The 25,721-nt window shown below is 33.5% G+C and overlaps 1 protein-coding gene across 3 annotated transcripts in view; it reads right to left on the bottom strand.

Moving 5' to 3' along the window:
• The window catches only part of LOC106718786, a 52,678-nt gene that overhangs the window by 20,162 nt on the left and 6,795 nt on the right, over positions 1-25,721 (bottom strand). For 2 of the 3 annotated variants that reach the window (XM_045684604.1, XM_045684605.1), the window contains exons 2-4: positions 9,949-10,138; positions 9,108-9,295; positions 8,470-8,565 (exon numbers count right to left, since the gene is read on the bottom strand). In XM_045684604.1, the coding sequence (XP_045540560.1) occupies positions 8,470-8,565; positions 9,108-9,295; positions 9,949-10,117 (453 nt within the window). In that variant the 5' untranslated portion in view covers positions 10,118-10,138. Of the gene's footprint in view, positions 1-8,469; positions 8,566-9,107; positions 9,296-9,948; positions 10,139-20,184; positions 20,303-25,721 lie in introns of those variants that run through there. The other variant, XM_045684603.1, reaches the window with a different exon arrangement.

Genomic DNA, 25,721 nt, shown 5'->3' with positions numbered 1-25,721 from the left:
CTACACAATTAAACCCGCAAACACATCATCCGATATAACACTAACTATGCGTTTTCATTACTTAAACATGACACCCAACATAATATTGTATCCCTCTCACTCTCCTTACGTAAAACTGTAATGGCAATATGTTTTACTTGTATGTTCCGGCGGTGAAAATCCACTGTTTATACATTGTAAATAATTCTTAATGATTGATAGAATTTAATTAAAAAAGAAGAAAAAAGAAAAAGTCGAGCGAAGTATGAGTTCACTAAACATTAAAATCTCTAGTTACTGATCAAAGTGTAGGGCATTAAGGTATTTCACAGATCGAGATCACTGACCGACACAATCAAACAAATTTTAACGAAGGAGTGGACGCATAAGAAGGGAAAATATTCTCTTTATGTGCGCCCCCTTCTCCGTCGAATAAAAGTAGACAATGCATCTGTAATTGGGGATGTCCATGGGCAGTGGTCGCTTCGTTACATCAGCGAATTCAGGTGGCCGCTTGCCACCTTATAAAAAAAATTTCAAACGAAAAGTTCACCCGTTCTTATTTTGTTCTTTTCACAAACTGTCCGTACAATTAAATGATTTTTACATCTTTAAAAAGAAGTTACGGATAACCTTTAAAAAGAAAGGCGGAAAGAGGAAGGAGTTCACGCTGGTTTCCTCAGTCACCGAGCGAAACGGAGACGCGTATAACTGCCGGATTACTGTAAGGTCAAAAAAAAACTATAAAAGGCTAATAATTGCTACGCATTTAATTTATAATAACCGCTTGAGTAATTCCCGAAATTGTGGCGCGAGTCGTGGAGTAATTTAAGACAGTTATAGAGAAATTGAGAAGCAAAAGTTTAGCGTGGTATTCACATATGCGGAAAAACTATAGGCACATAATCAAAAAATTATGAGATTGAATAAGGATGGCTACAAAGGTAGAGCAAGAAAGAATAAAATACGTATGGGTTGTGTGAAAGATATGCGTAAGATGGGACTGAATTCAGATAATGAAGGCTGATAGAGATGTATGAAAAAAGCAGCATATATTGTGCCGACCCTTCGTAGTGCAGGACAATAATGACCACAATGGAAACCAATCGTTACAAAAATATGTAAAGCTAGTGTTATAGGTATTTACTATTGTATAGACAAATTCCTGAGAACTTGAGTCATGTTAATTACTTTGTCCTTAAACATGACACCAGACCAACAAAGGATACAATACAGCTCTTACACCTTTTACACTTCAAAACCACTAAATAATTACCAAAAAAGGTACAGTATATTTCCTTTCAATCCAACGCCTAAATAAACAAAGTAATGACATATGACACATTGAAGTGATAGTGTATAAAAAAGGGTAACACAAAATTTGTTTGTTTGCATTTTAAGCCGACTTCAAAAAAGAAGGAGGTTATCAATTCGACTGTTTTTGTGTCTCCGATTTTGATAAAAAATATTTTAATCGAAAGGAAGTGCTTGCAGATGGGTCCCATTTTTTTTTTAAATAACTAGAAGACTAGTAGATTTGAATTTAGCTTCAAAATGTGTTGCGAAAATTAGGGACATTTTTGCTGTCAGCGCTTACGTAGACTAAACTATAGGATCTACATAAAAATGGTGTATCGACGAATTGTAGCTCTTTAAATGTGCTAAATAAAAGTCCGCGATAGCATGTATCTATCTTTTATAGTTTTCGCACGATAACAAAACATCAATTTTATAGGCTCCGAAACTATAGAACCGATTTGAACAATTCTAAATATTCCCTAGATAGGCTATATCTTACTAATATTATAAAAGCTAATATTTGAATATATAGATGATTTTTTTTTAAAGATATCTCCGTAACAGCTCAACGGATCTCGATGAAATTTGGCATAAATGTAGATCATAGTCTGGAAGAACACATAGGCTAATAATTTTTTTTTTCGCGCGAACGGATTCTGAGGAAAAATAGGCATTTGTATCGTCAATTTAAACACTGAAATTTTCCTAAATAAACCCAAAAATGTTAATGTCAACGTAATGTGTAAATTGAATGTCTCATTTCCATTGAATTTGACTTTACTGTTCACTTCAATCAACCACAATGTGTTATCTATAGCACAAACAAAATACTTATAAAAAAAACTGCGCATTTCGTTTTTTTTATTGTTAACAGTCACATTGATATCGTTCAATTTTTTATACAAAGAAATGTCAGCTTTGTTTTTCTTATGTTTTATTATTTCATATAATCATTATAATCCCCTCGTTATCTATAATTCAATGTTTATAGTGTGTGAGCTTTTTTATTTTTGCAAAATATAGCTTCCTTGTGTAAATTTAAACAAATATTTAAATGTAAATAGCTTTTATCTTAGGTTTAAGTTAAGTTTAAAGAATTTATTTCAACAAAAAGTCACTTACATGAGAACAATATCGTACACTATATATACATAATACAGTACGGTCGCCGTTTTAGTTGTCAATTTATTTTTTTACAACAATCTAAAATGTATTGAGCTAGTTTTGATTTTAATTGATTATATGAACTTAAATTTTTAATGGATGAAGGTAACGAGTTATAAAGTTGTACTCCTTCGTATGTTATATTTTTTACACCATAGTTAATTCGCACTTTCGGCAGAACAAGTAGACTTGCTCGTCGAGTATTACACTTATTAATCTGTGATAACTTTAGGAACGATAAGTTACTGTATAATCTTACTAGAATTATAAATGCGGATGTTTGGATTACACATGTATGAATAGATGTTTGTTAAAAGGTGTATCTCAAGAATGATTTTTTTAATTACGCACAGAATCGCGGGCGACAGCTATTTCTTGTGTATTTTTAAAGGCAAACATTTATAATAACAAATCTTATGTAATTAACTGTTTCATTAATCGTTAAACTTTGATAAAAACACAATTAAATGTCGATTAAAAAAATACGTTTTTTAAAATATATTTAACCATGATTTAAAACTAATTGAACCTTACGAAAAAATAAATAAAAAAAACTACCTTATACACCACTAAGTTGCACACAACCCTACACGCACAAATCCGCACTTGAAAAACGTCCACTGCGCACGAGCACACAACAGCATCTGGTGTGCGTATCACCACTTGCTCATATTTTTGTCAATAGATGTATAATAATATTCATATGTATGGATTGTTTGAAAGATATACATACGAAAGGAATCCAGATTAGACGGCATATAGAGATGTATATACTCTACATACTGTGTCAACATTACTTAAGGAAAACGGAAGGTTGTTTATGACTGAAACCAATATTCGCTGTCGATTTTCTTATCGTGGTATTTTTAATTAACTTTATCATTGAGCGACGGTGGCTCAGGGGTTAAGCACTTGAACTGCAAGTCCTGAGTTCGAATTCCGCAATGTACTATAATGTGTTTTTCGATTTACATATTTATTCGACGTTCATAAGATGAAGGAAAACAACGTGATGCCACCTACACATATCGGCGAAGAAATTCAAAGATATGACGTCAACCAACCCGCACTGGGCCAGCGAAGTTGATTTTGGCTAAGTCGTCCCTAAGTTAGTCGGCTCCGTTAGTCCACGTGGTTGAAAATTAACTAATCTAAAGATCGCAATAGCAATCGCAAAACATAATATATTAATTTAGAGGGCGATCGAATAATTTTCGTACTTCTTTTCAAAAAAAAAAATAATAATCTTCGGATCAATCTATAGAACTGAAGATTGATTCCGTTTATAGGGTCTTGTGATTGGCTGAATGCATTTATATTCTTTTGACACTTAAAATTATATTGTTCGAAGTGTCTTACATTACGAGCAGCCGTAAAGTTTTCATTGTACTATACATACGCACAAACAGTTTATCTACTGCACATAAAGCGGATAATGCGTGTAAGTAATTAGTGTTAATAACAAATAGTTTGTTTGTCTTTGTGTCGAGCTCGAGATAAGAATGCGATGTAATAAAATTTCGTTAAATAATAAGAACATTTGAACTTATATGTACACAATATCCACAAATAAAATTTAAAATGTTATTGTTCAAATTCCTATGTATTGCCATCACTAATATTTAGTTCATAGTTTGTCTATACTAATATATTGTTCGCATTGAATAGACTCCGAAACTATTGAACCGATTTGAAAAATTATTTCATTGTTGGGAAGCTACACTATCCCCGGGTGATATACGCTAAATATAAAGACCACGGAGTACAAATTATTCCGTCTAATCGGTACGGCGCCATCAATATTACATATATTACTAGCTTTTACCCGCGACTCCGTCCGCGCGGAGTAAAATAATGCACACAAGATAAAAAAGTTCCTATGTCCGTCTCCTAGTTTTAAGCTCCCCATAAATTTTCAGCTAAATCAGTTCGACCGATCTTGAGTTATAAATAGTGTAACTAACACGACTTTCTTTTATATATATAGATAGATTTAAATGGATGAATGTTTGTTAGAAGATATCGCTAGAAAGGCTGAACGGATCACACTGAAATTTGATCTAGATGAAGAACATCTGTAAGGCTACCAATTAACCTTTTTTTAACTCCCTTCAGAGGTAGTCGGGCGACAGCTAGTAGACTATATTTATTAGCTCTTTTGAGCCTATTTAAAAATTATTTCACCAACGGGAAAATATCCTATTAACAAACAAAGAAAAACAAAGAGCAAAGAAGTAGTAATTTGCATGTAATACGATCTTTACCTTAATATATTACGTTATTGTAATAAAAAAACCTTTTTAAAAACACGACTTAACCTCGCCATCATAAACTTTCTCACGACACAAATGTGTTGATATTACATTATCAAAACAAGGATGCTTATTAAAGGATGGAGTAAAATACACGTATATTTTCCCACAAAAGTATAACACTATAAGTATTTACAATATCAATTAACGTATCTATAAAATCGACAACATCTATTAGACGTATCTATAAAATAGGTTGGTACTACATTAAGATTATGTGCATTTTTCTTGACGAATGATTTACCGTGAAACCGTTTATCGACCTCGAATAATTTTTGCTTGTAATTTTTTTTACATAATAAATTATTTAAGAATGGCTTAACTCATGTATGATCGTACGGTGATGGCACCGACTAGTTTCGGACCCGTAGGAGGTCCATCTTCAGGACTATTGTTTATTTTGAATTCTTCGCGGTCCCGCTAGAGTCTCGTACTAAGAAGACTATATCTACTTAACATTTATATTATTTGCTTTACATTTTTAAATCAATTGACATTTTAAAAAGCTAACCTATTTACTACCGTTTGAAGAACAATCCATCCATTTTTTGGGAATATCTTCTTTATATAATTAACTAGCTTTTACCCGCGACTCCGTCCGCGCGGAATAAAAAATAGAAAACGGGGTAAAAATTATCCTATGTCCGTTTCCTGGTTCTAAGCTACCTGCCCACCAATTTTCAGTCAAATCGATTCAACCGTTCTTGAGTTATAAACAGTGTAACTAACACGACTTTCTTTTATATATATAGATAGATGATATTTAGATCGATCTCAAGAATGATATATTGGGTTCAGCTGTTGGTGATAACAGCACGGATGAACTATTTTTTAAAATAAAAAAGTGACATATTTATTAAGTGATCGTAGTGACCAGAGTAAAGATGATCATTATGTATTCCTTACTCTGTCAAGGTCAACAAGTTATTTACACGCCAATTTGGCAATGTATTACATAAATAAACATCAATGTCACATAATCAGTTCACGTAACGAGGACTTGCTGAGTGAATGCTAACGGCATACTCTATGTGAATCTACTATAAATTCCTTATATGGATAATAGTACAAGAGCTAGTAAAAATAAAATAGTTCTATATTAATAAGGGATTTTTTAAACTAGCTTTTAAATATATGATTATATTATTTGTGCTAACAATCACAGAATACTCATCACTGTAATATAACAAAGTTAACAGCATGGGTTTAGTTCATTGTAATGTTCTTAAGATACATACTAGTTGTAATAGATTTCAAAGTGAAAATGTTTAAGAAATATGGACAGATATTACCCAGTCTTTGTGGCAATGATTTTACAAATAGACTTTATTCTAATTAGTCATTGCAATTTATGGAGAGTTTTAAAGGAGTATAAAAAGTGTTTAGCTCTTAGACTATACTTTGCGTTGATAACGCGCATTAAGGCCCGTCAACAACAATGTTGTGTTAACAGTGAATGAATGTTGATATAAACATTAGTATATAAACGACGTAATCATTACGATAAACAAAAGATTACTGAGGTAATTAAATTACCCACGTGTTTTAAGGGAATTAATTAACATGGGAGAGATCACACAAGACCTACAATTAGGGGCGTTCTTTAGCTATTAACTTTAACATTTAACGGATTCATAAATTTTTGACTGGACCGATTGAATCTATAAATGCATAGTGTAAAATGCATAAAAATTAATGATTTTTTTTCTATTCTGACGCATTTATTTCGATGTATTGTATAATGCAGTATTATATCGGTCTTTCAGTCTAAGCTACAGCGAACGGTGCACCGACCCTAAACAAAACCGGTATGGACAGGGCTGCCAATAAAAAGCTACCAGAACTAACACCAAGACCAACCGGAATATTGGCAACAAACACAAAAAGATCCATCCTTGATTCTCAATGGCAAAACACACGACAAAGTACAGCGGCTAGCGTTTAGTTTTTTTTTTTACAGCACACATTCTGACCTGAAGACGTTGAAGTTAACCGTAGTATATGCATAAAGCAAAGCGAAAAAGGTGGCAACCCTAAATATGGCTACAGACACTGTATATTTCATACAGTTATTGATTTAAAATATGCATTTCGTTTTATTTTATCCGTCTGCGTGTAAAAAAGAACATATGCAATTCTCGGTAGAGGTTTCATATGCTTATTTATTTTCCATACAGTAACAAATTTAAAAACTTTGGTAGTTATTATCATTTACCGTTGGTTTGATTTGTGTTGAATGTAATAAAATTTGAAAGATTGCTTTTTTTCTTTCTGCGGCTATAAAGAATGTTTTAAGTTTGCTGATAGAGCTAATAAAACGAGAATATCTTATAAAGACATCTTATTGTTCGATGGCTCTTACATATAGAGGCAAAACTATCAATTAGCCGTATTTTATAATATATCTTCACAGTGGTAGATCCCGCAACAATATATGTTGGATGCACGAATAGGCCGGGTCGACCGGTGACCACGACCACACAGAAGACAGGCGACAAGTGGAAGTAATTCCGCGTACAGTCTGATGAGTGCGGTGCCGGAGACCTAATTTTATTCCTCTGTCCCTTCCCATCCTTTTCTTATAAGGAAAGTATGGGAAGGGGAAGTGGATTTGAGGAAGGAGGGGATGCATAGGAAGAGGAAACATCCTCTTTCTGTGCGTCCCTCCTCTGTCGATTAAAGGTAGGCAACGCATCTGCAATCACGGATGTTTATGGACGGCGGTCACTTCGTTATTTAGGCGGATTTAGGTGACCGCTTGCTCGTTTGCCACGTTATGATATATAAAAAAAAATTTTTTTCCTAAATCGGAAATGAAATTTTAGACGAATGACCAATAAAACCATCGGTTCAAGTAAGGTAACGAGTAACAGGGTCGTTGGAGCGGCGAAAGGGTTTAAGAACCACTTCGGCAGCTGTGCTCTTTGCTTGGCTATTATTTACCGTAGCTGTTCCGTTTACGCGTTAAAAAACATGTAAATAAAAGTTTTAGTACAATGTAATAACGTGAGATTACATGCTTATTGCAAAATTTAAAAAAAAATGTAAAAATAGTATACAACCAGCTGTCGCCTGCGACTCCGTCCGCGTGGATTAAAAAAAAACATATATAAGTAAGTAACATATGTGTTCTTCTATCTAAATCTGTGCCAAATTTCATCAAGATCCGTTGAGCCGTTGTGGAGATACCTTTCAACAAACATCCATCCCTCCATCCACACATTCGCGTTAGTAAGAAGTAAGATTTATAAAGAAGAAGTAGTATAAAGCAATTGGGGCACCTTAAAATTGCTCTCTAGTAAAGTTCGATATTGTTACTTCGGGCAGTCTACGTAATAACCATCGTGTTTAGTATTAATTTTGTTATTAAATAAAAAAGCGGCAAACGAGAAGATCTGTCAGCTGATGTTAAATTTCCCATAAACATAAACCACTACATAATCTTTTACGAATACGGTCCTTGCTCATATTGTACAAACTGAAAATGGATATTTCGTATTCACAAGGCATTTTCATCAAATTGACTTTCCGAAAAAAAAAAACAGACACCTAACGCCATCTATATTGACCGTATAACACTAATAATAAATTGCTTTAAGTACACGTTATAGTTCACTAATCAACCACTAGATGACGCTCTACATAAATATAAATTACCGTGTAAAATCTGAGGCCATTTTGTATGGAGTTTAATGTAATTATTATAAAAACTTACCTCAGCCCAGAAGCAGACAATAAGCGAGGATCCGGACATGAGGAGAGGATAGTAGGCTGACAGAAGACTCGTCGCCCAACCCTCTTGGAACGCTGACTGTAAAGAAAACAAATAAAATTCATAAAAAAATAATTCTAATTATTTTATCAAAAGTACATAAAAAGGCCTAAAACTGTAAAAACGGAATATTGTTCAAGATATGATACAATAAGAAATGCTGAAGTTCATTTAAAAAGGAAAAACATAAGCCCGGCTGTCTGTACAGTCCTCTGCATAAATATATATAAACTTCTAAAGTTTCAGAAACCTTTGGCTACAAAAATATATATTCACATATCCAATTGTTGCTTCCGATCATGAATTCATGATATTGACTTCAGTTACAGAAGTGTATACAAATTTTTGAAACTGAAGTCTAAAATTTATGCAGCTAACTATACCCTATGTACACTCAGGTTGAAGAATACGAACCGAATGACACCTTTTAAAAAAAAAATCAATCGCTTAGGTAACAAGAGGTAACCCTCTTGTTACCTAAGCGATTGAATTTTTTTATTTGTCTTCGATTTTTTGATTTCGATTGAATCACAACATCATTAGACATTAAAGTATTTTCTACCTTATTCTGAGATACTCACCGGTGAAACAAAGTAAGCGCCGCGTATGAGGGACGCTAAGAATGCGACGAGGTAAAGCATCTTCTGAGTAGTGACCTTACAGGCGCGGAGAAAGGTAGGCGCCTTCAACCTGCGGTACTCCGTCACCACGCATATCGTCAACTGCACCGCACAGATGAATGCCACCAATAGAAACACACCGCCAATACCTAGAAATACATATAAAGTAATCACTTTTTCTATCAGAAGGTGGAAAATGAGCAAGCGGTCACATATGATGCACCTGTAATTGCAGAAGAATGGGATAATCAAAGAAAAAGGATATATCCCCTTCCTATACGTCCCTACCTCCGTCAAATCTACTTCCCGTTCCCATCCTCTCCTCATAAGAAAAGGGTGGGCACCACACTGATCAGGCGAAACACGACGAACATTAAATTCGTCAATTAACAACAGTACTGTTTTCTGGGGCATCTTTGAAGTAACATTTATGTGGGCCATTTAATTTAACGAAACACACTTTCAAGTAAAAGATTAGCAGTTTAATAAAATAACTTATACACAATTCGTTCAAATATTCCAATTAAGCGAAGCTTGTGGTAGGCTATTGTTTAAGACACAGAATGACGCGAATCGAACCCACAAATACGTGCTTACATTACCCTTAAGTATTAGGGTATTTGTATTATCTTTAGGAAAAGGAATTTGTGGTAATATTAAACATTAAACTCAAGATATGGATAAAAGGCAGTATATTAGAAAGTGTTGGAATTTTTCTTCAAGTGGTTTCAAAGAGTTCGAGTACTAAATTTCGTGAATCTTATTAAATAATTTCCTTGTCACCGTTGTCTATAATACTCACATGCGTGGTAAGGAAGGTTGGGTCCGGCGCACTCATCACCAGCGTACCGTATCTCGCATAGGCAGGTACCGTTCATGCAGTCGCCGCGACCGCTGCAGCCGAGCGCGCAGCCAGCTCCGCGCGCCGCCGCCGACATCACGTCCGCGTAGTACGCCAGGATCGAGCGCATCTTATGCGCCGGCGCAACGACCTGGAAACAAACATAAATATACATCAGTCATGGCATCTTATAAAATGTGCAATTCTGGAAATATTTTGGAATATATAAGTTTTTGCGTCCGTCTTAAGTAAAGGGCGCCAAACAGAATTTCGTACCCCGCCGGCGAATATGATTTAGACGGTCCTGTAAATACGCAAGATACGCGATTGCTTAAACGTGTACCTATTGTATTGTAATGACAGACCAATTGATAGAACACCGAATAATAATTTCCATTATATTTAAATTTGTGGTCATACATAAAATTTATTATTCTGTCTGTATGATAAATTAAACAAACTGTGTGACTTGAATTATTATTCACCAAATCATACATATGTAAAAATATAATTAAAAAAATAAGTAATGGCAGCTGGTGTTGTAGCTTTATTAAAAAAAAACATAACTATTTAAATATTCAATACACAGCTGTATAAATTATTATTAACACGAGCAAAATGTCGAAAGAAATCGAAAAAAAATCCTCTCTTTTCTAAAGTATTTTATATTTTAGCATTTACTGCTGTGCAAATACATATCACCATGCCTTTCACTAACTTTTATTTATATTATAAGGTGGCAAAAGAGCATGCAGACAACTGAATTCGCCGAAGCGGCCGTTGCCCATAGACATCTCCAATTGCAGATGCGTTGCCTACCTTTAATCAACGGAGTAGACACGCACAGAAATACAATATTTTCCGTACCTACACCTCCCCTCCATCATATCCCATTTCTCACCCTTTTCTTATGGGGAAATTATGGGAATTAAGCCTCCAGAACGCACAATCATTAGACGAAAAGCGGAATTACTTTCACTTCATATCTTTTTTCTGTGTGGTCGTGGTATTTCACCGTGCAAGCGGGCCCATTAGTGCAACATATGTTGTTGCAGACTCTACCACAGTTAAACTTGATAAGTTTTTAAATTAAATAAAATTGTTCGTAGTCTACAAATCAAACGCCTTGTTTTTTATATTTTCATCACGATTACATTATTCAGTATACAATGAATTTCATTTGTACAAGTACAAATATTTCAAATTATGCAACACAGTAAAGTAACATAATACAAAAAACGTTATTTTACAAACGACTTTAATACATAAACCCTTTACTTAAGATCTAAATTCCAATGCGAAATATTCGTCTACATGTTTTTCAGTCTGTACAACTAATAACACATTGGACAAAATCAATCACATCTAATACACTGTAAATACGCACTTCTGCTATGGTAATAAGGTCTAAAATAAATTTTTAGTTAAGTACCATTGTTAATATATATTTGCTATTAAACTTGTTGACCTTGGATTTTTAAAATTGATGATACTAAATAAACATTGTCAATGATTAACTAAATAATAAGAAAAAAACTGGTAAAAATCAAGTTAAACATAATTATGCTTCAAAGTCTTAATTTTAAATAGAGATGAATTAACTAACGGTTGTTTCTGAGACCTAAATCTCCGTTTAAAACATATTATTATCTCTGTTTTGTCAATGATAATGAAAGGGATGACGATATGATAAAAACGAAGATTTTAATCTCGAAAACCAACGGTAACACTTTTAGGGTTGTTGTAAATGCATTCACATTACAGAAACGAACACATAAAAACGTATAATTTCGAAGTATCGGTGTCTCTGTTTTCCACAGAAGGAGGGAAAGAGAAAGAGCGAGTGTTTTATATCAACGTTTGAGCAGGGTGAACACAATGTTAAACTAGTATGTTAACCAGGTAAATTCAACAAAACAATATCAATCTAGAATTTTTTTTTATGACTGAGTAGTCACTGTTTGCCTTGAGGAGGCATTTACAGTTTCACCGGGCTTAAGGTTGCCGAGCGCAGATGGCGCTTAGCCTAAACTTCGTAAAAAAATTATGACAGTTTCGTAATATAAATTAAGACAAAGAAATGTAAAAACAAAACATTAAATATAGATAAGATAAAATTCACCAAACAACATTATCAACACTGCATATCACAGATAAAACTCTGTGAATATTTACTGAGAAATATTAATTACACAATTTCAATTTTCATTATCCTTAATTCAATTGCTTTGCATCCAGCAAAAAAAAAGTATAAAATAGTCAGAGGAAAACGTAATAGAATAGAGATTGTGTACAATAATTCCCAGTATTATGTACCTTTCGAAGATAAGATAAGAGAATATAGATAAAACCAATATGTACCTAATATTTACTGTTTTCTGCGCACTTTATTGATTTATCTATATATACTATGTATTGATATAAAAGAAAGTCGTGTTAGTTACACTATTTATAACTCAAGAACGGCTGAATCGATTTGACTGAAAATTGGTGGGCAAGTAGTTTAGAACCAGGAAAAGGACATAGGATAATTTTTACCCCGTTTTCTATTTTTTATTCCGCGCGGACAGAGTCGCGGGTAAAAGCTAGTTATTAATAAACATGAGCAGCACATAAAAAGAAGGCAATAAGGCAATAGATTGCCTTCTTTTGTTGTCAATCGCATTCTGTCAACGCTAGTACCCGCGTACTTGCGTAGTCAAATTGCAACAGACGTCCGCACGTCTGTCACTCATCTGTCCCTATCACACTTGCTACGCTATAACGAAACGACAATATCCAGTGATGCCTTGTTTATACAAGAGATCCCCAAAATCCTTTGTAAAGTGTTCATGCTTTATTTCCATGGCTTAAAGTGGATTTCACATTAAATATGTAAATATATGTCAAACATCATGTTTCCCTGGTAGTTACATTGAATACAAAGAGAAATAAGGTAAGTACAAAACTGTAACAAATGCTTTTGCGTTGTCATAAGATATACATTTTAATGGCCTTATATTCAATTAAGACTCTTTGAAACGCCAATATAAGTGTCCTCAAACTATAACTAGATTTTGTATGCAAGTGTGAATTTGTAACTACCTACTAATAAATCAATGGCGCACTTTCATTTCTTCGACTTCGTCTGCGCAGAATTAAAAAAAATCTAGAAACTATCTAGGAATAAATATAACCCACAGGCTAGTAATATAATACTCAGTGGTAATGTCGCTTTTCGTGTGGATTTCCATTAGTGCTATCTATTGAACACAGAATTGAAATTTCATATCTTGTAGTGCACCAATATCCCTTTTAAATCACTAGATGGCGTTGATATCGTAATAAAACACGATATGATTGCACCGATTAAGATAAGAGTCAAATACAAATGAAGTTCGTTCACTTGAATTTAAAAGACTTTATCATATTAATTACCATGTTTATGAGGAACGTTAAAATAAATATTTTTTTTTAATATTACATATTTGCCAAGTATATCAGTGCACAAATGATAGCATCCGACCCGTGGTGAATACGGCCACGACCCGAACAACGATTGACCTAAATATCATTACCACAGAATATGTAAACAACTGATGCTCTTAAAATGTACTAAATAATGTAATTAACTTAAATTTAAAGTCAACACTTTTATCTCAACTGTAACAGATAGGGGATTTATACGCTGTTCAAATTTTTATTATTATCTTTTGACATTGTATTCTTGGAATATGTTACTCGTGTCTTAAAAAATATACATATACATATCGTACACACACAGACATATTTAAAAAAAACTTTATAGGTTACACCAAACAACTAATTTTGATACTTCGTATTTAATAGTGCGTCATGTATTTGAAATCAGAATTTCGAATTTGAAAGGAAAATTATCGTTCCTCTCACTCTTTGAATATATTTTTGCCCGTGGAATTATTACATTTTGCACAACTTAAAGATTCGCACCACTTCGATTAAAAGCACTATAGCTAACTTACCTATTATTTAAATTCAATTGAAAAGAGAAATTTTATTTACAGATTTCGTTGACTGACAATCTCATTTATTGTCTATGCATTTATTAGATAGTTTTAGAGTAAAAATTGATGATACAAATTATTGTGTCTTTTTTCATAAGTCTATGATTACAGCTTACAGCCTTATAAAGGTATAATTATTTACATTGGCTTGCTACTATTTCTCATTTTATGTCTCAGTATTTTGAAAGATAATAAAATGGATGGCAATTGTATTTCAAGTGTCGTAGCAGTGGAGTTCTACGGCACTTCAATATAATGCAACTGTTATGATAGGGGGAGGCGAAGCGGGGATTTTTGGATTTACTCGTGCGTGGCAGTTAAGCATAAGTACCTTTCCTAGGAACCTTGCACCCAATATAGTACTCCTACCACAAATTTAACGCTCCATACAGAGCCGCGCTTTTATGGTATCAGGTCAGAATACTAAGTAAAAAAAATCGGTTGCTATATAGTGAAGCGCGTAAGACTGGAGCAGGGTTAGTTGTCGAGGTGACTTTTTCGCTTGGCAACTTTGTCACTCTGCTATTATCTTTATGTAACATGCAAATTGACAGATATTTGAAAAGTAGACTTTTCTGCATGCAATTAACTCATCCTGTCTAAAACTGCCGCGCTAGGTCATTTTTAAAAATAGATTTTTTAACTTAGTATCTTGATGGACTACCCTAAAAGCGTGGCTCTACATAGAGCGTTTCGTTTTTGTTAATACTCGGTTGGGTGGTTAACTGCAACGCTTGAGTAAATCCTAAAATACCCGCTTCTCCTCCGATACTATTACAATGTTACATTATAAACACGCGCCGTTCATTTCACGCACTTTACACTGAAGTTATTAATTAACGCTAATGACTCATACATCAACAAGAGGTGCGGCATGGAAAATAATTGTTACATTATGCACTCGATATTTAAAAAAAAACTAATAGCCTACATCATTTTGTTTGTCTTAGGGATTATTGCATAAGGACTGACTTCCTGTCTTTCCTCGTTCTTTAACAGGTGTGGTTTCATCTATATATATAAAAGAAAGTCGTGTTAGTTACACTATTTATAACTCAAGAACGGCTGAATCGATTTGACTGAAAATTGGTGGGCAGGAAACGGACATAGGATAATTTTTACCCCGTTTTCTATTTTTTTATTCCGCGCGGACGGAGTCGCGGATAAAAGCTAGTAAGTAATGTTTTGAAATCCATCGTAAGTTTAGATCTTAATGCAGGCATTTCTTTTATATATGAGGATATATTGAAAAAGAACATATTGTTATCTCCCTTTTTCCTAAGATAATGAGATGGATACCAACAGATCAAATTAGGGAAAAGACGGTTATCTTCCTCTCTCCCGCTCTAAACCTAAATACTACACGAGTACCGAAGATAAATTGATGTGAAACATTATATACTCCAGTTAATAATATCCTCGTGTCGTTAATGTGTCCTTCATTCGCATAAACAGATAAATTAGCGCTACGACATAAGCTTTTTTTATACACGTGTACGACAAAATAACAGTCCTCTGTACAGGAAGTTGTTTTTAATATTAAACTCAAGGACATAGTGTTATAAAACCATACGAAATAGCGGAAGACCACCGACTTGGCTGAGGTGGATATAAAAAAAAATCTGAAAGAATTAAAAAGGCTGACCTCAGATAATTGGGCAAAGACAGAAGAAGTTTTAAGTGTATTCTACTAAGATTTAATATAACTGTTGTTCATGATAATAATAAACGAATTATAACAAAGTATTTAGTTCTACAAACACATGTTTATGACTATTAAACTATTTAAGATCTCTCCCTATTAGTATATTTACTTTATTAGGACTCGGCAAGTTAAATTCCATCCCCGTATGGTTTGGTAAACAAGAACAGGTCTTACAGTTGTTATTCCATAAAGTATCCAGCATATATTGCAGCCAGATTAAGAAATTTAAATAATACCCACTGACTGTACATGGACAGACTATAAACTGTTGTATTCTTTATCACCGGGCCAAAGAAATTTTTCGTTTTTGTTAATACGGTGAAGAAAAACATCGTAATGCAACCCGCACATATCAGCAAAAAGAAATTTTATAGAATATGTGTGAATTCCTGGGAGAAAAAGATTGCGACGCGGCTCGCCACCCGTCACGGTCCGTCTTCTGAAACGGCGAAAAGTGGATTACGGAGGTTCGTTTGGTCACGCTAAATGGAGGTCCGTGATCTCTGCCTACCCCTCTGGGTTACAGGCGTGTGTTATGTAGTTAGTACATTTACCAGAAAATTTAATCCGTGCAAAACATTCTCAAATTCATTTCGAAAGTATTTAATCCAAATAAGTTATTCATCATTGTTTGCAAATTTAAACCTGCGTCTAGTTTGTCAACCAATCAGGTTTCATATACTTAGTCATACAAATTTAAACCTTATTACTAAAGCATTATGATTTATTTATAAAAATATAAACAAAATGAAACCGGTCGCCTCGTACGTTTTTCCTCTGTCATTGTATCGCGATGTCCTTAAACCTGAGCTGAATCTCCATTGACATTAAAATCTCCTCCCTCCCTTCCCCTCTGTATTCGCTAAAAACCCGTTCGATCGGTCACCAACACGGTTGTACTCGTAAACATATCGCCATCCTCCTCATTATCTTTGAAAAAAAATGAGAAAACAATATGTTCAGGTTTCTCGGTAGCAAAGCCACGAATATATACTCATGTTCAATTAGATTCATAAGCGAAAAAGCTGTAGGATATTTATTCAAACAAAGCTATGATAACATAACTGTAATACAATCCAACATACATTTCAAAACAGACGCAAAACAACACACAACTGATTACAATGATTAATTGGGCAATCTGTTAAAACATTAACAATAAACAATGTTAACTTATCATTCATGTGAGAAATCGTTTCAATTATGTTTCAAGACGGAAAAAAGAGAAAGCGGTAAACTTGATGTTAAGTAACAACTAATGGGAACTGCAACTTTAAAACTATTACAATCCATTATTCTAGTAATGGCGGATAAACTCCAGTGTAGTCATATAGAAAGGGGAGGCAAAGCGGGGATTTTGATTTACTCTACTTTTGAGCATGTCAGAAAGCTACATAGAGATCCGCGCTTTTAGGGCTGCCTGCCATAACACTAAGTAACAAAACCAATAGAAGATCCCGCAATAATATCTTTTGCAGGAATGAGCCGGCTCGACCGGTGAAATACCACGACCAGACAGTAGTCAGAAGTGTAGTGGAAGTTTTTCCGCGTTCCGTCTACTGGAGCCCTATGGTTAGTCCTCTTCCTCTTCCCAACCTTGTCTTATAAGGAAGCACCTACGTTTACAACATGAATTTGTATCTAAAGCGGAGCAAACTTTGCAATACTTTTCCCCTTAATTTCCAAGTTAAGTGTGTAGCAGTCCTTATTCTTAAAACGCGAATTGCAACTGTATGTATGTATCACTTATGCCATCTCTGTTTTCACAAAGAGAACGTAAGGAACAGCAATATTGTCACATAGGTTCTACGACTGTGGAGACATAAAATACAAAGGTTATAAAACAAAACACAAGCACTTTAGTCAGTCACACAGTTAGGTTATAATTTCGCCTTTCACTCTCAATGCCAAATATTTGGAATAAATTAGTATACGGAGCCAAGTACGACATTCTTTTATGCATTGTACAAGATTGTGATTATGTGGAAAATTTGCCAAGTTTGTACGACACGTGTGTGATAAATGTACACGTTATGTGACGTGTTATATATTATATAACCTAAGAGATATTACATATATACTAAAATAAAATAAGAATAAGAGATACATCGATATATCACAACCCAGATTTCTCGAAATGTAAAGAGTAGTCAGCTTTGTTTTTTAAGTGAAATTATGTTTTTTGTGTAATTGTTTTTGTGATTATTAGAAGATATCTCCAGGACAGCTTAATAGATCTCGCTGAAAATTGGCATATACGAGAACATAGTCTGAAAAACACACATTTTTTTAATTCTGGACAAAAGTCACAGGCGACAGCTAGTAAAATAATAAATTAAATCGACATTAAAATGTATCACGGAGGATTTACTCACTTATGGGCCATGAGACCCTTAATAAAGTAATCCAGATTTAAAAAAAAATTAAACAAACGAGTGACTACTTTGACATAGCAGCGCACGGAACTAAACCCGAAATAACTTTCGCTTACAGATGGCGCACCTCTGAGTCACGTGCCAACACAAGGAAGGAGATAACTGTCTGTATTTTGTATTCAATAATAGTTGTCGCCGGCGAGTCCGTTCGCACGGAATTTAAAAAAAACTTAAAAAGTAGCCTATGTGTTCTTCCAAACTATGTTCTACATCTGTGCCAAATTTCATCAAGATCCGTTGAGCCGTTGCAGAGATACAGTCTAACAAACATTCATCCATCGAAACTTTCGCATTTATAATATTAGTAAGATAGAAATGTCGATCTAATCCGAGGAAGAGTTACTCGTTTATAGAATCTCCATATTGTCGGAGGAATCTATATTTTTTGATTCTCGTTTAATTGAGGAACAAGAGTTTATAGTGGTAAAGATATATTATGTAGAGAGATCGGCCACATAGACAAGAAAGTTATGTAATGGCTACGAAGGTAGAAGACTGGAGAAAGTATGATTGAATTCAGATAGAGATGTATGGAACAGTAGCCTCTGCCTACCCTCCGTAGAGAAATGAGCAGGATAATGCATGCTTACTTAATAGCTGCAAGTGTCAAAAAATCTAGTCCAAAAACCTCTATAGAAATTTAATATTTAAAAAAAATCATTATTTTTTTATCTATGTACAGAAATATCGATTAAGAAGGCAACTGAAATTGTCTCCATTCGCTACTCGTACTGATTATTATCAACTATGTTATGTTAAAAAAAACAATTCCATTTTCCGGTTCTCACTGCCGAAACACGTGTACAAAAACACATTGTTGCATTTATTCAAAGTGCATGACAACATGTTTTGTACAGGTTTTAACAATGAAAACGACTCGCTAACATACAAAACATGTTTTATCACTGCAATAAAGTTTACTACCGTTCTCGATCTATTCTGGTATAAATTAAAGACGTGTGTGAAGTAATAATATTACTCTACGTAGGTATATAGCTGGGTACTTTGGGGGCATTGACTGGTCGGACGACTGCCGATTGCGACTCAATGTTTATCAGGCAAATATTGACTGTGGCAACAATTTTAACAGCTCTTTGCGTCCGTGACACTATTCCCGTTGGACGAGGAAATATCAGCACAATTTATAAAAAAAAAGCAAGTTGAAATAAAAAAGGCAATAAAACCAGAGCGACTGTGACACTTCAGGGAAACAAGAATCGAATGAGGAATCGAATGGATCGAAATCGTTTAAGCCGTTTAAATTAAAGAAGGTCACAATAAAATATACATACATACAAACAAAAAAGATTATCTTCCTGAGTCAGTCGAGTTAAAAAATCTTTTGTTCATTTTTTTTTTTTTTTTTAACTATACAACTAAATAAAACAGTTACATCTTTATCTTGTTGATTTCGTTATCAATACAAAAGCGATAAAATATTTTTATCCACAAAACTCTCTTAAAAAGTCTATACTTGAATACGTAAGTCTAAATTTGGTTATAGAAAAAATATTGTACTGATACAATATACTAAAAAAACTGCTAATAAAAAAACCAAATACAAACATATAATAGTTATGAATTATATAAAAAAATACGAGGTAATATATCATAAAAACAACTATGAGAACAGTAATAATTAGCCCCAGAGAAAGTGGTTCACACTAAATTGATTTGGCGATCTGCCATACCAGAAGTTGAAGCTTTACTAAGCTTCCTAATAAATTTAGGCATTGGCCTAAAAAAGTATCCGCTAAAGTAAATTATCAAAGCACGTTTCCTTTAAAACTTGATAACAAAATAACTATTATAAATTTTAAAATAAAATTTGAAACAAAGTGACTTTACGATTATTGTTAGAGTTGTTTTGTTTCAAAATCGCACTAAAATGTTTGTATGAGAAATATTCCATTTATAAAATTTTTTTTCACTTGCCTGTTTCATAGGCTTTTAAAAATCTTAAATTTTAAAAAATAAAAAAAAACGCTAAATATTAAAATGTAACGAAAAGTTAAAATAAAACTATATTACTCACTCGAAGGCATTTTCGTGTCAATCCAAAACTTTATATTCTCTCGAAATCCATGCCAAGTAAAAACAAGCCAATTTTCTCACAAACACAAAATAACACCGGCCAACGGTCAACCACTTATCACTTCAAACACAAAAAAATAATTTTAACATTAAACTATACTTTCACACTATTAAAAATGTAACACAACAACAATAGATACAAAATTTGTTTTTTGTTTATAAGTAAAAAAAACTAATCTTATAATCTCTGGTCGAAGAGCGCGTAAAATTCAATGTTTAAACAATATAATCTGTGACAACGTGACGGCGCGTGAGCAGCGCGGTGTAGACTGCGGCGCCATTGCTCTAACGCGCGCAAAGTATTATCAAAATGATATTAGTTATTCACATCGAGTGGCAATCCTTTGTTCTTTTATTTATAGACCAATGACTTTTGACACTGGCTGGAAAAAAAGGACTGACACGTATAAAATGAGGTGGCATTTTTGGTACTGTACACGTTAATAATATATGTATTCCTTCTTCAAGGGTTGGTTAAAAAATCTTGACAATAATGAAAGAAGATCAAGGACAGGACATAAAGCTATTGTGTGGGCTTCAGTGAGAAAAGGCACGTAGTTATAACTACTTTTTAGGCCATTAATATTAAAATTGAAGTCAAAATAACGTCAAAAATATATTAAAACAAAGTACTGACAAATAATATTACACGAATAAAGTTTTATTAAGAACGAAAGTTTTTTTAATTAATTTTACACATCCTATATTTCGGCAATCGTGTTTAACGAATTTATTCTTGACTTGCGACAATGACATTCGCTATATTCAAACATATATAATTTACATTTACATATTTATACGAAGAGTAAACGTAAATCGAATTTGAATTACATTTTTTTTAATATAATAATAATTTGCATAAGATTGTATATGCATAGGATATTAAAAAGAACATAAATTACTCCGTTTATTTTAAACAGAATGAAAGGGACAAAAATGTAGTTTTTAAAAGCGTTTCGAGAAAGAAAACAAGGAGAACTGAATCTGTATCTGTCAACGACTAGAATTTAAAAATCAAAATCTTGCCTCCACTTGTTTTATTCAATGAAAACTAATACCATAACAATAACAAAACCTTACCATTTAATCAATACTAGACCGGTTCGCACACGAATTATTTATGAATAGGAAACGGAAATTTTCAAGGTTAACTAATTTATATACCTAGGAAATATAGACAACAATATATTAAGAATATCAATCTGAATTATATTAAAAATGTTAAAATTTAATGTAAATTGGATGGACAGCAAACAAACGGATAATAATAAATAAAAAATTAAAATAAATTAACATCTAATTACAACGGAATTAAAAACAAACATATCACCAACATAATTATAATAAGGATATATTTATAACTAGCTTTTACCCGCGACTCCGTCCGCGCGGAATAAAAAATAGAAAACGGGGTAAAAATTATCCTACGTCCGTTTCCTGGTTCTAAGCTACCTGCCCACCAATTTTCAGTCAAATCGATTCAGCCGTTCTTGAGTTATAAATAGTGTAACTAACACGACTTTCTTTTATATATATAGATATGGGTTGCAATGCTGACCGCATAGGGTCCTCATTCAGCTTTGTACGCTGGGTGCTACTCTCTGAACTACTCAGTGCTGATCTTCCGCAAAAATCCTCACGACTATCCGAACGCTAATTGCAGCGTTTTTTTTTTGCGGTGCAGTTTTTTTTTTAGACAAAACGAGCGAAGTCGGTACGGGTCACTAGTTTTTTACTAAATTAATCGCAGACGGAATTAAGAATAATATAACAATATAATGTATGATATATTATCAAAACTCTAAATTATCATGTTCTGGATACATCTCACAGATAAAAACCACTTTTTACTATTTTTAACATTTATGACCTCAAAAACAACTAAAAAATTGCCAGATTTTCATACTAGCCGCCTTGAACAAAAAACTGATAAAATTTAGAATTATGTGAAAAACAAAACTTACGGTCAAATTGAAAACAAATCATATTTCTTTAATACACAAGTAAAAAGCAATGAGATTATCAAAACAAACATATAAAAAACCCAACATTTTAATTCATAGCGTATCGAAATATAAACAACTCGAACAAAACAAGCATAACTTCCAAGAAGAATAGAACATGCTGTGTATGTCGCGGATCGGGCGTTAATGCCGCCCGTTAGTAATTTGTATTGTATATCGGACGAATTCATTCAAGTGACAGGTCTTCTATATTGTAAAGATTCAATATTCACGATACGATTAACTTTAAAACCTAACCTAACTACAAAATCTCGAAATACGTCATTTTGTAAATTAAATTCTTTCGAATATGTCTATTTCACAAATTATCTAGGCAATTTACAAATGGGCGGCATTTACAATTTTCCGATGACGTGTACACATTCAAGTATACGAGAGACGCAACACGTGTTAGGGCTCCATACTAAACTTACACGTGTAGGACAGGTTCCTAACATACGCAGTGGTAATATCAATTACGTTTTACTGTTTACTAAAATAGGGATGATCGATGAATCATTGATGATATTAGAGGTATCGATAAGCAATAATCCATACTCGATATATAATCAAAAGTGCCCTAAATCAATGTTCGTCCATGTTTGCCTCAACGTAAACACTGCCGGCATCCCTACTCGTTTTCCCGTTAACATATTTTGGAACGAAGTTCCTTATCGCGCGTTGTGAAAGGGAACTAGACGGAAAAAATTCTTACGAAAAGTTGTCACGACACTTTTTGCTATAATAAGTATGTTAACGACGAATGAGCGCTACTTCACCATGGCAACGACGTGACAATATATAACGAAAATTCATAGAAATAAAATGTACTTCTTGTGAAGACTTAAGTTTTTTATTCATAGAATAAACATTGGTTCCTTCACTAATTAATTAAAAGGAACTTCGTTCCATCCGGGTGTCCCAACACACCTCTCAAGTTTTTTATCTCTGTTTTGTCAAAGATAACGACAGGTATGACAATATGATTCATACATAGATTTTGGTTTCAGAAACCAAAGGCTAATAAGATAAAAATGTTCATAAATAAATATCGTAACATATCATACTGTTACAATTACATTTAAAGTATTCAAAATTTGAAATATATGAAATATTTCTAGTAATGTATGAACATAAAACATTTAAAAAATTTATAGATATTGATACTTTCATCTCGATATAAAAACACGGAACATCACTACAATACTTACGACATGCTACCGTGACATTTTGCTGCCGAAACACTTGCATTCAAACATGTTGTTGTTTATATTTTTTTAAACAATGATAATTTCCAACAATGAATGCCTTCTGTTACTTTGAAAAATTTTATGTAATACTATACTACACTTATAGTTTAGTTCAACGGAAATGTGAAATCATACTAATATTAAAAACTAGCTTTTACCCGCGACTCCATCGGCGCGGAATAAAAAAAATGCACTCAAGATAAAAAAGTTCCTATGTCCGTCTCCTAGTTCTAAGCTACCTCCCCATCAATTTTCAGCTAAATCGATTCAGCTGTTCTTGAGTTATAAATAGTGTAACTAACACGACTTTCTTTTATAATATTAAAAATCTTGCTAATATTATAAATGAGAGTGTTTACGGCGACTGCATGGATCTCACTTATATTTGGTATAGATTTGGAACATAGTTTGGAAGAACACATAAGGCTACTAATTAAGTTTTTTTATTCCGTGCGGACGAAGTCGGGTGGGACAGCTAGTTATAAAATAAATGCGAATGTATAGATTTAGATGGATGGATGGATGCATGGTTTGATGTTTGTTTAAAGGTATCTCCAAAATGGTTTAACGGATTTTGATGAAATTTGGTACAGATGTAAAACAGTCTGAAAGAACACATAAGCTACTATTTTTTTTTTATTCCGACTTGACAGCTAGTTATATATACACGTGTCACTGGCTGTCAATATCATTTATTGTCTGTGGATTTATTTTTGAATATTTCAGTGTTTAAATTGATGAATCAAACATGGCTGTTTCTAATAACTTGTGTTTGCTGTGTTTGCATCATAATAAAGGTTAATCAGGTTTGATAAAATATATTATTTCAATTGTAATACACTATATCAGATGATTCAACCTGATTCTTTGAAGTAATAAACAAATAATCTCCGTTACCGTTTAATTTCACTGTCGTGACATTAATCACTGTAGTGGTCTCTGTCAAAGAGAATGAAAGAGTTGTCAATATGTCATACAAGTGCCACAACAGTGAAGTTCTACGTTTAAACATACATGATAATCATTTCTTAAAACTGTGCGTATAACAATATTTTCTCTGAACAACTTGATAGCACGTTATCTATCTCATGGCTCATGGCACAGAAGCGTTTGAACAAAAAAAAACTTGATATGATAAAGATATCAGGGTGACGTCAGTAATTAAAAAATAACACTGATTGATGCGAAATTATTATCTATATGTTACGTAATATAATACAGTCAAACCTGGATTAGCGAGAGTTCAAGGGACCGCGATATTTTTCTCGGTTACGGTCATCGGTCGGGCACGGACAATGACTCTCGATTAAAGAAGTTTCTCGCTTATCCAGGTTCAACTGTATATAACATAATTATATTATAAGATTTAGAATTTTAATATATTGTTATAAATCACTTTTTGTCAACAGCGACTCCGTCCGCGCAGAATTAAAAAAAAAAAATGAGTAGCCTACGTGTTCTTCCAGACTATGTTGTACATCTGTACCATCATCAAGATCCGTTCAGCAGTTGCGGAGATACCTTCAAACAAACATCCATCCACCCATCTATACATTCGCATATAAAGACTTTACCATATCATATATTATGTAATAAAAATACTCATACTAATATTATAAATGCGAAAGTTTGGATGGATGGATGTTTGTTACTACGAATCTCTAAAAAGTCTCAACGGATCTAGATGAAATGTGGCACAGCTGTGGAACATAGTCTAGAAAAGACAGAGAAAGACATAGGCTACTATTTTTTTTTTAATATCGCGCGGGCGAAGTCGTGGGCAACAGCTAATAGATTTATAAAGAAGACTGTAACCTTGATCCATAAATAACAATACAATGACAGCCCTGATCTAGAATCTAGATCGGCATAGGTAATCTAGCCAAATCTGCCAACCTAGACGTGTTGCAAAACTACGTCATCTAACTACGTCATATCTCGGGAATACAAGTTCCTGTAAATCATAGAGAAATGTATGTAATTCACTCACAGTTAACCATAGCTTAGCAGCCCCTTAGAGACCGTTTAACAACGCCTGTGTTGATAAAATTATTAAAATACTAGCTTTCGCACTCGAATTCATCCACGCGAAATTGAAAAGAAAGCCAATGTCACTCAGGGATAGTGTAGCATCCCAACAGTGAAAGAATTTTTCAAATCGGTTCAATAATTCTGGAGTCTATTCTTTTTTATATATTGAAAAAGCTAGTGCTTGACCACCATCC

This window comes from Papilio machaon, chromosome 26, assembly GCF_912999745.1.
Source record: "Papilio machaon chromosome 26, ilPapMach1.1, whole genome shotgun sequence".
Lineage (NCBI taxonomy): Eukaryota > Metazoa > Arthropoda > Insecta > Lepidoptera > Papilionidae > Papilio > Papilio machaon.
This window is presented reverse-complemented; position numbering and strand designations above follow the sequence as displayed.